The sequence below is a fragment of the Labeo rohita genome, chromosome 7, assembly GCF_022985175.1.
Source record: "Labeo rohita strain BAU-BD-2019 chromosome 7, IGBB_LRoh.1.0, whole genome shotgun sequence".
Lineage (NCBI taxonomy): Eukaryota > Metazoa > Chordata > Actinopteri > Cypriniformes > Cyprinidae > Labeo > Labeo rohita.
In genome coordinates this window covers 37,928,193-37,940,635 of record NC_066875.1, presented here as the reverse complement: position 1 = coordinate 37,940,635, position 12,443 = coordinate 37,928,193, and the positions used below count along the sequence as shown (strand labels likewise).

General features: G+C 35.9%; 2 protein-coding genes across 2 annotated transcripts; one reads left to right on the top strand and one right to left on the bottom strand.

The window, feature by feature from the left end:
* The first annotated feature begins 6,985 nt into the window (after positions 1-6,985).
* ufsp1 (UFM1-specific peptidase 1 (non-functional)) lies at positions 6,986-8,555 on the top strand. The gene is made up of 2 exons (XM_051115884.1): positions 6,986-7,120; positions 7,483-8,555. The coding sequence occupies exon 2, from the start codon at positions 7,654-7,656 to the stop codon at positions 8,392-8,394; it is 741 nt and encodes a 246-aa protein (XP_050971841.1). The 5' UTR covers positions 6,986-7,120; positions 7,483-7,653; the 3' UTR covers positions 8,395-8,555.
* Positions 8,556-8,684: 129 nt separating this feature from the next.
* LOC127167720 (endonuclease domain-containing 1 protein) lies at positions 8,685-11,424 on the bottom strand. Its single transcript, XM_051113913.1, has 2 exons — positions 10,905-11,424; positions 8,685-10,263 (listed from the first exon to the last, which is right to left on the bottom strand). The coding sequence occupies exons 1-2, from the start codon at positions 11,220-11,222 to the stop codon at positions 9,682-9,684; spliced, it is 900 nt and encodes a 299-aa protein (XP_050969870.1). The 5' UTR covers positions 11,223-11,424; the 3' UTR covers positions 8,685-9,681.
* Between the last annotated feature and the right edge of the window lie 1,019 nt (positions 11,425-12,443).

Genomic DNA, 12,443 nt, shown 5'->3' with positions numbered 1-12,443 from the left:
CAGCTCTTCGAATTCCTTCAGCAGACCTTTACATTTGTAAGATTTAGGTCCGTTTTACATATATGCTGTTTAAATATACACAACAGGTTGTATACCAGTGGTAACCTAGCACACTGGAGATCTCAAGTCAACAAGGAGGTAAGTCAAATGAATGAGACTTTGGTTTTGCAACCATCCCAGATGCTCCAGGGGGGCTATCCTCACAGATGTTACAAAGCCAAGTATAAATAAGTAACTTTCAGGTAAAAACACAAAAACAAAACATTTAGAGGTTATTTTTAAAATTATAAGCTAAGTTATAAATTCATCTAATCCTGTCAATCACATTACATTAAGGACATATACATCAGCCACTTTAAAAGCAGCATATTCCAGCATCCCTCCACCACATTATCCATTCATTTTACAGACGTTTCCGTTAACTCTAAAACACAATGCATTGCAGTGTAAAATACAAAATAAATACGGTAAAAGTCCTTTAAATTCAAAAAAGTATAGTGTGCAGTATATTGTCATTATACAGTATGACAGTATGTCATTCTGCATAAAAGCTCTTTATCAGCATCTTTGGTTCCATGAAGAACTTTTAACTTTCATGAAAACTTTCCACTCCACAAAAGGTTCTTTATAGTGGAAAAAGTTTCTTTAGATTATTAAAATGCTCCTCAAACTAAGAAAAAATGTTTTGTTTCAGACAAGTTTCCTGAAAAGTTCTTCAAGGAAACCAAAATGGTTCTTCTGTGGCTTCGCTGTAAAAACCCTTTTTCAATTTTATTTGTAGACCAAATTTTGATTACTTGGAAATTGTTACGGATGCCATTTGGAGTTGAATAGATGAACTTTGTATAGCCTTCTAGTAACTCTTAAAGGAGAAGTCCACTTCCAAAACAAAGATATACAATGTACTCACCCCCTTGTCATCCAAGATGTTCATGTCTTTCTTTCTTCATTCATAATGAAATTATGTTTTTTGAGGAAAACATTTCAGCATTTTTCTCCATATAATGGATTGATATGGTCCCCCGATTTTGAACTTCCAAAATGCAGTTTAAATGCGGCCTCAAACGATCCCAGTGCGGTTGTAAATGATCCCAGTCGAGAAAGAATAGTCTTATCTAGCGTAACGATCGGTTATTTTATTAAATATAATACAATTTATATGCTTTTTAATGCCAAACGCTCATCTTGTCTTATTCTGCTTGGACTGTTTCTTGTTCCAGTCCATGACAGTTAGGGTATGTCAAAAAACTCCCATCTCATGTTCTCCCTCAACTTCGAAATCGTCCTATAATCGCTGTTTTACCTTTTTTGTTAAGGTTGTTTGATCTTCTTTGCATGTTCACTTTGCAAAGACTGGATCGGTACTTCTGCAGTGACGTAGGATGATTTTAAAATGATTTTTTGAGTTTTTCGACATACACTAACTGTCTTGAGCCAGAATCAGGGAGTTCAGGGAGAGAAAGGCAAGACGAGCGTTGAGATTAAAAAGTATTTAAATTGTATTTTTTTAATGAAAATAACCGATTGTTACGCTACATAAGACCCTTCTTCCTCAGTTGGGATCGTTTACAACCGCATTTGGGATCGTTTGAAGCCGCATTTAAACTGCATTTTGGAAGTTCAAAATCGGGGGACCATATCAGGGGGTGAGTACACTATAAGTGAATCCTTGGTTTGGAAGTGGACTTCTCCTTTAACATTCCTCTTACAAATATAATCCAAAATCAAGAAGAAAATGCATCAGAACAAGCATTACGAATATTACACTTCAAATGTAATTGGCACAGAATAGTGTAATCCAGGAAAGTATAAAGTGAGTCCATCCAGGAAAACATACTGGGTCACTGAGAAGACAAAGAGTGTACAGAGTTCAAAGCTACTGAATTTACCCTCAGGGATCAATGAAGTTTATCTATACATCTCTAGAGTGCATTCACAAGAAAAAGTCTCCATGGATTTTGTCTAAGGCACAAAGGTTACTTCTGCTTTTTTTTTTTTTTTTTTTTTTCCTTTTTTGGCCAGAATACTTACAGCCAAAAATACTAGGCTAAATTATGTGTCTATTTCAGTAATGAGTCTCCTTTTAGTGTGAAGATTTTTACGTGCAGTTGTGTACTTGCATCACATGTATTTCACATGCTCTTTCAACTCTTTCAGTCTGTTTGTTGAAGCATGACGGGATAGAGGATAGAGGTTGTTTGGGCAACAGTTGTACAATGTATATATTCCAAGTATATATACTCATGAGGCCCAACTTATGTCAGTTCTAAAGATAATCGATAGAGAAATCTCTGTATTTGTTTAAATGCTTTCGCAAATAGATTTTTTTCTTGTTTAGAAAACATAACCACTACAATCTTTGCTATTTCAGCTCTCTGTATTTATTTCTAATATCTTTACTTGCAGTTTGCAATATATATTAACCAATAACCATCAGAATTCTAAGTTGTGTGCATGCACACACAGCCAAGTTCTGTATCGTTTAGTCTCTTTGTGTTAGATGGCTCTGCAGCTCCCAAAACTATAAAAACTGTTTGGATATTGCTGTGTATTATTTCCTCTGTTTTAGTAAACATCACAATAATAAGGTGTTTGCACACACATAGACAAGTTCTGTATTGCCTACAGACACTATGTTTGTTGTCATGGCTCTAAATCTTTCTAAATCACTTGTCGTCTTGTTTGATCAAACTACTGTTTGCTCAGCCCGAGCCAAACTGAGAGCAAAGAGAGACAAGGTACGTGCTGTGGAACATGTGTGATGTCTGGGGAGGGGGCGAGGGCGGGGGAGTCCCGGCATAGTGACTCCGAGGCTTGGACCCTGTCATTGAAATTGGGATGATTAAAAAAGAGAGGGGGGTTATGTGTGGGAGGAAGACCCAAGGACACCCTCCCTTTTTTAATAGTAAACAAAGACAGCCAGAAGCTGGTGATGCAGAAATGAGGAGAGAGAGAGTGAGGGAGAATAAGAGAGAGATCTGCATAGTCAGTAGAGAATGACTGTCTTGACTCCTGAATGGAAAGAGAGCCAGATCAGGCTCCTTGTTTGAGGTCCAGTGGCGCGCCACAAGACAGGAAACTTACATAAAAGAATAGGGGACAGGGAGGTCGGAGCCACTAAGGTGGCCGGTCGGAAGTTATTGTTTCTGAATAAGAGGCATCTAGAATTAATAATCGGGAGTTCAATGGGTAGAGCTTTCTTTTCAGATTCTGACATACACCCTGTTTATAAGTTTTAGGTCAGTAAGTTTCTATTTTTTACAACATGCAAGAAATGTTTTGATTTCTGAAGGATCATGTGACACTTAAGACTAAAGTAAAATCTGCTTTGCCATTTTAGGTATAAATCACATTTTTAAATATACTCAAACACAAAAGTCATTTTAAATGGTAATAATATGTATTTTTATAACAGATTAAAAATAAGATTAAAAAAAAAAAAGTGTTAGTCGAATAAATGCAGTAAACAATTATAAAATTACTATACAAACAGTAATATTATAAATTATTCTCAAAAATGTAAAATAACTGTTTTCAATTTTCATACATTTTTAAATTGAATTTATTCCTGTGATGGCAAAGTTGAATTTTCAGCAGTTTTTAGTTCACATGATCCTTTAGAAATCATTCTATTGTTCTGATTTGCTGCACAAGAAATGATTTTTATTATTAATGTTGAAAACAGCTTTTGCTGCTTAATATTTTTTGTGAAAACCATGATACACAATCATTCACTTTCGCCACAGATCATGACATAGAAAGAAATTAATTGTTTTATATTATTAGATTCCTATTTCAAATGAATGCTGTTCTTTTTTTCTATTTTGAAAAAAACTAGTATGGTTTTCTCAAAAATATTAAGCAGAAAAAAAATTATAATAATACTTAATAATAATTGAGCACCAAACATTATATTAGAATTCTGAAAAACTCTGAAGGATCATGTGACATTTAAGAGTAATGGTTGCTGAAAATTCAGCTGTTTTTATTTTACAGTCAAACCAAAATTTATTCAGACACCTTCAACACTGCTCACATTATCACAGTTATAGTTTAGAAAATGGGAATAAAATATGACAAGAACTTAGAGGTAAACTGAATCAGAACAAATTCATCTGCATAATGTCAGACAAAACATGGCCAGGTCAAAGTGTCAAATCAAATTTTTTACTGATAGTCCAGTGTATGAAGAATTTTTGGGTAGAATATCTCACAGTTTACTTTATTTTGCTATCCTCACTTACATAAATGAACTATAGTGTTCTGCACCCACTAGTAAAAAAATTATCAAACATTATATCTGGTATCTGAATCATTTTTGGTTTGACTGTACATAGGGATGTATTACAAAGTGAAGCTCCAACTCTTCAAGATAAGGGTCTGCAGACCAAAAGAGGAAACCTGCGGATTATTTGGCAGCGTTCTCCCACACACAGCCTGCTGGTAGGTCTACTGCTTTACACAGCCTGACTGATTGTTTCAGGAAGACCCTTTCCTCTTGCCCTGGACCCTGCTACCCACTCCTTCATCTTCAGCTATAAATATCACACTGCTCTTTAGGAGGTGTTGGGATTTTAATAGACTGGAAAGAGCTTCATTTACTGATAAAATCTGCACTTTACAGTGATAAACTGCCAGCTTTTTCTGGCTCTAAGCATATAAGGATATTTCTAGCTTTGGCCTTTGATCTCTCCAGCAGAAACAATAGAAACAGAAATAGAATTTGTCATTATCTTTGCCACTTCAATATCATTCTTTATTTAGACTTAAATCATTATTTTTCTTTTAATAAATTTCAGTTTGACATCAAACATGACATCATTCACCAGCTTGATTTATTTCTTGATATATTAAGTCCATGAATTATATGCAAAATGTTATAAATTAGTTTGCTCTTGCAATTGTCAAATAGACACCATTTTTTAAAAGGTTTCAGTTAGCGCAAGTCAAAACATGCTGCGCATAAAGTCACATAGCGTACATTTCCTGCAACACCAATAAACATAAGAACATTTTAAAATTAGTTGACAGGCTTGTGTGTAATCCGCAACCACTAACATAGTTATTGTTGTTAGATCAGTACTCCTTGTTCTGGCTGTTGACCAGTCTTATACAGCAGATACATGCTAATCATGTCACTACGCCAAATTCACAGTTAAACCATTCAGAGAATGACCGACAGCCTGCCAATAGACAAAAAGAAATCTTGAGGTCATTTCATGAATGAAGACAGCAGTACTGCTGAAGCCAACAGAGAATAATGCAGTCATAAGTGTCTTACATAATATTACAGAAATGTCCGCAATACACATCAACAAAAATGTTAAACCTGTGAGCTTAGTAAGGTTTTGGCAACAAACATTTTCAAAAAGTGGCAACACTTAAGTTAGTAATTCCTGTACGATATTTGCACGCAAGCTCTAAGCAATAAAATGTGCGCATTCACAATAAAATCTCATTAAAACTTAGATGCAATAACTGTGCAATTCGGTCTGACACCCTTCACTCACCTACAGTTATCCGTACAGTCTTGTGTCCAACTTGAATCATAACTACTCATCCACAAACAGTGTGACCTCTTTAGATACAGGGTTTTATTTTTTCCATTCTAACTGCTGTATTTTGCATCGGGGGCTTGACATTTAGGTTCGTTTTGGAATGTCTTCCATCTCCAGATTTGTGTCTGATCTTAAGTGTTCATCTTTAGTCTATCTCAAGTCAAAACATTAAACTTCAGGCCAGCATTCACATATCCCTTATCATACATTGTTTATCGTAGTCTATTCTTTGACCTTGTGATCTGTTTTTATGCATGTTTTTTTGTGTTTCTATTATCTACCTGCTCTGTCTTGACCTTGTTTTAGTAATAGTTTAAATCCCTTTCGATTTAATGGCTCTTATATGCATCTACTAAAGCCAACTGTTAATAAACTACAACATTCATTTCGGGGAAAAAATTGTAAGCCTACTTTTCAATTTTATTAAAAATAAATATTTGGTTGCTGGATTGTACAGCTTCAAATTTATACCATTTCACAGTAGGCCTATATGGTCATGGGACATTTTTTGTATAAAACAAGCCATTTAATTTAATGATTAAAAGAACAAAAAGCCAAATCATGCATAAAGTGCCTCATGCAGCAATACGCATGGACTAATTCTACATAATAGGTCAAAAACAGCTGTGTTTACCAAACCAGTTGTTTATACCCATACAGGTTGTTTTCTTTTCCCTGACAATGGCATCCAGTCTATCCAGAGATATTTTGGGGCTTGTTCCTGCTTTGAAACCTTTATTAGTAGAGTCATGTGTGATACTAGGCTACTTCTGCCAGTGTTGTTTCTCTGGTTGCATAGGTTTTGTTTATCTTCATGTGTATGGGAACTAGACAGCGGAGGATGCGGTCTGACTGTGTTTCTGTCCATAAGGAAACAACTTCGAGAAACAAAAATACTGTAAGCTCCAATCAAAATGTTTTTAAGATAGCGACACAACAAGGGGAACAAATAAAACGTCAAATGTATTATTTCCTAAAGCATTATCTAGGACAGATGATCTGAGCAGTCAGTAGCTGTAACATGATGCATTGCAATACAACATATGCATTGCACAAAATATTGATCACAAGGTTGACATTTATTGCAAAATCAAAATTTCTAATCAATTAATAAAAGGTTGTAACAGAACGTAGCTTACCTTATTCATAGCAGCAGTGGCCAAAGCAAGCAGTGGAACAGATCTAAGGACATTCTTCCAAAAACACTGGCTCCCCCTGCTGATGGACTAACGATATCGCGTCATATAATGAATGTAGGTTTTTTTTTATTAGTTAAACATACCAAGACGAATTTCCTATATACAGTGGTACACCATTAGAAATATTTCAGCCGAGTTGTGAAACAGCGTCTGTCAATGAGCTGCAAAACAACAACACTGAAGTGAAATTCGAATCACGAATAAACGAATAAACTCACCCTGTTTCAACATTTCACTCACTTAAGTTGCAGTTTATCGTCGCTTTCAGTGACGTCGTGAATAATCAGTATAATTGCTGAATACATGCAGGACTTAAATCTGCAACAGAAAGACTTTTCCGCCATTGAGGCGAACAGTTCTACGGTAAGGAATGATTCCAGTTCGGTTCGGTTCGGCAAAGTATACGCCGTTGTGCCGCCCGGTTCGGCTGCTATAGATTTAGCCTTTATTGTAAATAAACTGGGAGAGAATAACAATAACACATCTCCTTTAAACATAAGATAAAACCTACGAAACGTTCCTGCTTTGTTAACTATAGTTTCATACATCTAATTTTAGCGTATGGTCGCGTTCCACTCTAATAAATTGTCCAAAACCGTTGAAATTGAAATCTCAGGGCTGTCTCGCGCTCACAGTATTGGTTTTACAATACCCAGAACTGTGTTTATAGACGCTATTTGTTGTTAATTAAATTTTTATTATTACCTTTTTTGTGTGTGAAACAGAAAACATCGCGAATTTGAGGCGGAACTGTTTTTGAAGGAGCTCATTCACCACAGGGAAGAATTTCAGGGATGGACGTCTGTGATGAGCTGTCATGACCACATGAAACGTTTATTCGTATTTTTTAGTATGTCAGCGCTAGTAGTTGGTGCTAATATACACGTAACTTACTGATGGAAGAGACCGCAAAAAGAGGGACTGAGTTTATAGATTGGGGTAGACAAGTTTGTGGACAAACACCAGTAACAGCTAATAACGAAACATGGAAAGACACATTAGTAAAAAACGCCCATGACGGACTTCCTCAGCCTCCAGACTGTGACAGATGCTCGTTGATATCAGGAGAGTGCTTCTATTATCACTATGGTTGTGATGGCAAGGATGACAGAGGTTGGGGTTGTGGATACAGGACTATTCAGACCATGGCTTCATGGTTGTGTCTTAATCAACCTCTCAGCGTGAGCCGCAGACACCCACCTAGTCTTTCTGAAATGCAAGAGACTTTGGTGGAAATAGGGGACAAACCTGATTCATTCCTGGGTTCCAGAGAGTGGATTGGGACTTTTGAGGCGAGTCTCGTTCTTGACCAGCTCTATGATGTTCCCTGCCGCATATTGCATGTGCGGTATGGCAGGGAGCTTGATCAAGCTGTAGAAGATCTTCATGACCACTTCCTTACCCATGGTTCACCTGTTATGATGGGAGGAGACAGGGACAATTCCTCTAAGGGGATCTTAGGTGTGTGCACTGGTAAACGAGGGAGTTATTTGCTTGTTATGGACCCTCATTACTTCGGCTGTCCCTTGGATAAAAAGACATTGCAAAGTCAAGGTTGGGTTTCATGGAAAGCAGTTGGTTCTCTGGATCAGTGCTCTTTCTACAATCTGTGTCTACCTATTACTGCTAAGAAGTGACAGTGTTGGGTTTTCCGCCATTGTCTATAGTGTAATCTGTATGTGAGGATTTTACAATATGCATTGTCTTAATACAGAGATATGAACAAGGACTATTGCATATGACAGAATTTGTAATGTTTCTGTTTCAGTCATATGAATAAAAGAACAAAATAAAAATGGCTTTGACATCCATTCTCATTTCTTTCTTGCATTAACATGTACCTCAAAGCTGATACAGCAAGAGCAAAGTAGTATTTGAATATCAAACCATGACAACGAACTGATAAATGAGCCATATATGACTTTTTTATTTTAAAATTTATTTGACAGATGAGACTTGTAAGTGTTAACAACATCATATTTGTCATACTGTTGTGTTTACATTTAAAGTCATTTAATTTACTCAAATTTATTAATTTTACCCAAAATATGCTTGAGCTTTACAGATGGGAAGCGCAGCATGTTATATTACACTAAAATTTAACCTCTAATAAAGGTAAAGATCGTAAATCAAGAATAGAAATGAAGCTTAGTTGTTTTGCTGAAATGTTTAGCACATAGATAAATAAAAGTATCATTGACCCAAAGAAATATATATCATTAACATGTGAAGAGTTCAGATGCAAAAGCCTCTAAATCCATCTGACGTATTTCTTTAAAATTAGCATTTCTTCCTGGCTTTAATTTAGCAAATATGAAGTAAAAGTATTTAATGGACGTATACTATGTGTCAGGAGCATTCATTCAGTATCATTATCTCATTTTTGATATCTCAGCTGATTTTGCATCTGAACTCATGTATTTTAATTTGTGAAATTGGGGGTTTACATGCTTTAAAGTGATAGTTCATGCAAAATTGAAAATTCTGTGAACATTTACTCACCATCATTTTGTTCCAAACCCGAATTAGATTCTTTCTTCTGCTAAACACACACACACACAAAAAAGATAATTTGAATAATGTGGGTAACCAAATGGTTGCTCATCCCCACTGACTTCCATAGTGTGGACAAAATACTATGGACGTTAATGGGGACCAGCAACGGGGGATCAATTACCCACATTCTTTAAAATATCTTATTTTATGTTCAACAGAAGAAGTAAACTCATACAAGTTTGGAACAACATGAGGTTGAGTAAATGATGACAGAATTTTCATTGTTGGAACTGATCCTAGAATTTGATGAATTAAAACATTGCCATTGATTATACACAAATGCAATGCATATGTTTTCATTTTAAGTTTAATCTGCAATTCTTATGATAATGAACCCCATGGAGTTGTTCATTATCCAATTCTAATCTTTACACATCTGACACGCAGTCACTGTAAAAGATCTGGAAGTTCTTGTCCACCTCCATTTTGCCCTTGAGAAACTTCTCCAGATTCTTGATTGGAACCTCCACTATGTGGTTGTTCACACGATCATTAAGACCATAGGCGCCGAACGCCGGAAACTTATACCGCTCTGAGTAGGGAGCGTTGTGATCATAATCTGTGCAGCAATAGGCTGTCCACATGAACTCAGGGACAGCGACACGATTTAGGTTATCACGTCGAATCATATTACCTGATGTTGTCACCCCAGTGATCACATAAGCCTTTCCGTGACAATAGTTGTTGAGCCGTTTGCGGGTGACCTCTACCTGTGTGCTCCAGGGACCAAAATTGAACTCCCTTATCAGGGGAACTACATTGGTCAGTGTGTAGGTGGCAGCTTTGTCTAGCGGGTCTGCCTGATGCTCATCGGGGTTCATTTGGCCACGTTCATATTGCACCACATCGGCGTAGTCTTCTAACACAGCCTGCGTGTCTTCAAAGTTTTTGTGCATTAAGGCGGACTGAGGGAAAGGTTCCATGTTACTGCTTCCTTTCTCAGTTGCCAGCTGTGCAAAATGAGAAATGCAGAGGAGTAAGATGGATATAGATTCCCAGAAGCATGAAGATAATGAAGAATAAACACCCTTGTCAAATGTAATGATTACAATAACATTCAAACATTTCAGGAGAAAAATATTCAAGCTCTGTATATTTTGTATTGAAACCTGAGTCAGGTTACCATTCAAAAGTTTGGAAGTGAGATTGTATGTTTTTGAGTCTGTTATGCTCAGCCACTTTTACTTGATTAAAATAAAAGAGTAAAAGTTGATTTTAAGATATTTTAAAATGCAATTTATTCCTGTGGTGACAAATCTGTATTTTCAGCATCATTACTCCAGTTTTCAGTGTCACATGATCCTTCTAATATGCTGTTTTGCTCAAAAAAACATTTTTAATTATTATATTTTTATTAATGTTGAGAACAATTGTGCTCCTTAAAATCATTGTAGAAAACGTGATATGCGACATAGGAAAGTTTTAAAGAACACCATTCATTTGAAACTAATTTTTGTTTTTACAGTCATTTTTTGATCATTTATTGCATACTTGTTGAATAAAAAGTAATTTCTTTTATAAAATGTCGAACATTTGAACGATTGTGTACATACTGAACATAATAAATATGTTATTCTTAGCACACACTCACCTGTGGCTCAAACATCCAGGGAATGTCTACCCGTTTCTCCCCGTCTGATTTCTTAAAGGTGTATGCAGAATAGACTGGGATGTGTTTTTGGGGGTCGTAGAGGGTAACATAGCGAGGCTTGTCCACATAGCGCTGGCAGATCTTCTTCAGGGAAGTACCGAGGTAACCTCGTGGTGGAGTGCCCATGTAAAGGAAATCCTTACAGCGATCTACTTGGGAGAAGTCGTCCACCACTCCAGCTTGTGATCTTAATATCAGACACATCAATGGGATCAGGAAGGTTCCAAACCGGGACCAGCAATAGACACTGAGCTTCATGTTGTATTAAAAAGTTTAAATTGTTGTCTTTTTTTCTTTGTGAAATGTTCTTTGGACAGTATCTCAAGAAAGAATCCTTTTTCTGCGACTGGTTTATTCACTGACTCCAATAGACTGTCTTTATCTCGTTTGAAATTGACTCTTCACTGGTAGGTGGAGAATAAAAGGAGAGCCACTGAAAATGCTAATGCCAAGTACAAAGTACACACAAAACCGTGTTCCGAGAGTCTGATCTACAATAATACAAACTTCAAAATTGATAAGACGAACTTCAGTGTGCCATTATCCTCATCGACATGCAAATCAGCAATGTAAATTAGCTCACTGCTCAAATGTTCATTGGCTCCTTAAAGGTGAACAGTTTTCTAGTCGGCCAGGACAACATGAGCCTGAATAGGGTGTGACAGAAAAGAACACTGAATTCAAATGAAACTAAGTGCTACTTCTAGACAAATGTCTGAGTAATATATAATCAGATGTGATTAATTTAACAAAACTCTCCATGATCTATGTAAATGTAAGAACAATAAAGTGTCAATGCTATATGGACTGTTAATTGACTTAACTTTCCACATAGGACTGTACTCTGTTCAGTAAAAATGGCAACAACTACTTTCAAATAGTTTTATCTTGAGCGAAAATTGGTTTATTCTAATAAACCATACATAATTGGAAATCTTATTATTTAGCTTTCATGCGATGTATAAATCTCAATTTTAAAAAAAATTGACCCTTATGACTGGTTTTGTGGACCAGGGTCAAGTGTTGGGAAGTAACTAATTGCATGTAACGGAATTATGTAATTTATTTACTAAATAAATGTAACTGTAATTAGTTACAGTTACTGAGAAAAATGTGTAATTAAATTACAGTTTCTTTTTAAATATTAATGATTACATAAGGGGTTACATCTGAATTTTCACACATCCACACACCCACATACAGATTAAATTGACTTCTTTCCAAAATTGCACTGACTGCTCTAAAATGAGACACCAGTGTTTTAGGAGTTAGGACACAGAATAGGACACATGCTTATTCTGTTGAATTTCCTGGGTTTATGCATATACCTTATTTTTTAAGATTTTTTTTTTTTCCAAGCCATTGTTTGATGCCAGTGTTTCCTATAACTATGTCATAACTATGCAAACATTTTATTTCAAAACCAGTATCATAGCTATTAAATTATTTCTTGTTATGGTTTCAAATCTGTATTTAATC

What these genes read in the sequence shown, in the direction of transcription:
- ufsp1 (XM_051115884.1), top strand. Translation starts at nt 7,654, where the DNA reads ATGGAAGAGACCGCAAAAAGAGGGACTGAGTTTATAGATTGGGGTAGA.
- LOC127167720 (XM_051113913.1), bottom strand. Translation starts at nt 11,222, where the DNA reads ATGAAGCTCAGTGTCTATTGCTGGTCCCGGTTTGGAACCTTCCTGATC. An exon ending in CCTGGATGTTTGAGCCACAG is followed by an intron (nt 10,264 to 10,904) that starts GTGAGTGTGTGC and finishes CATTTTGCACAG; the next exon opens with CTGGCAACTGAGAAAGGAAG.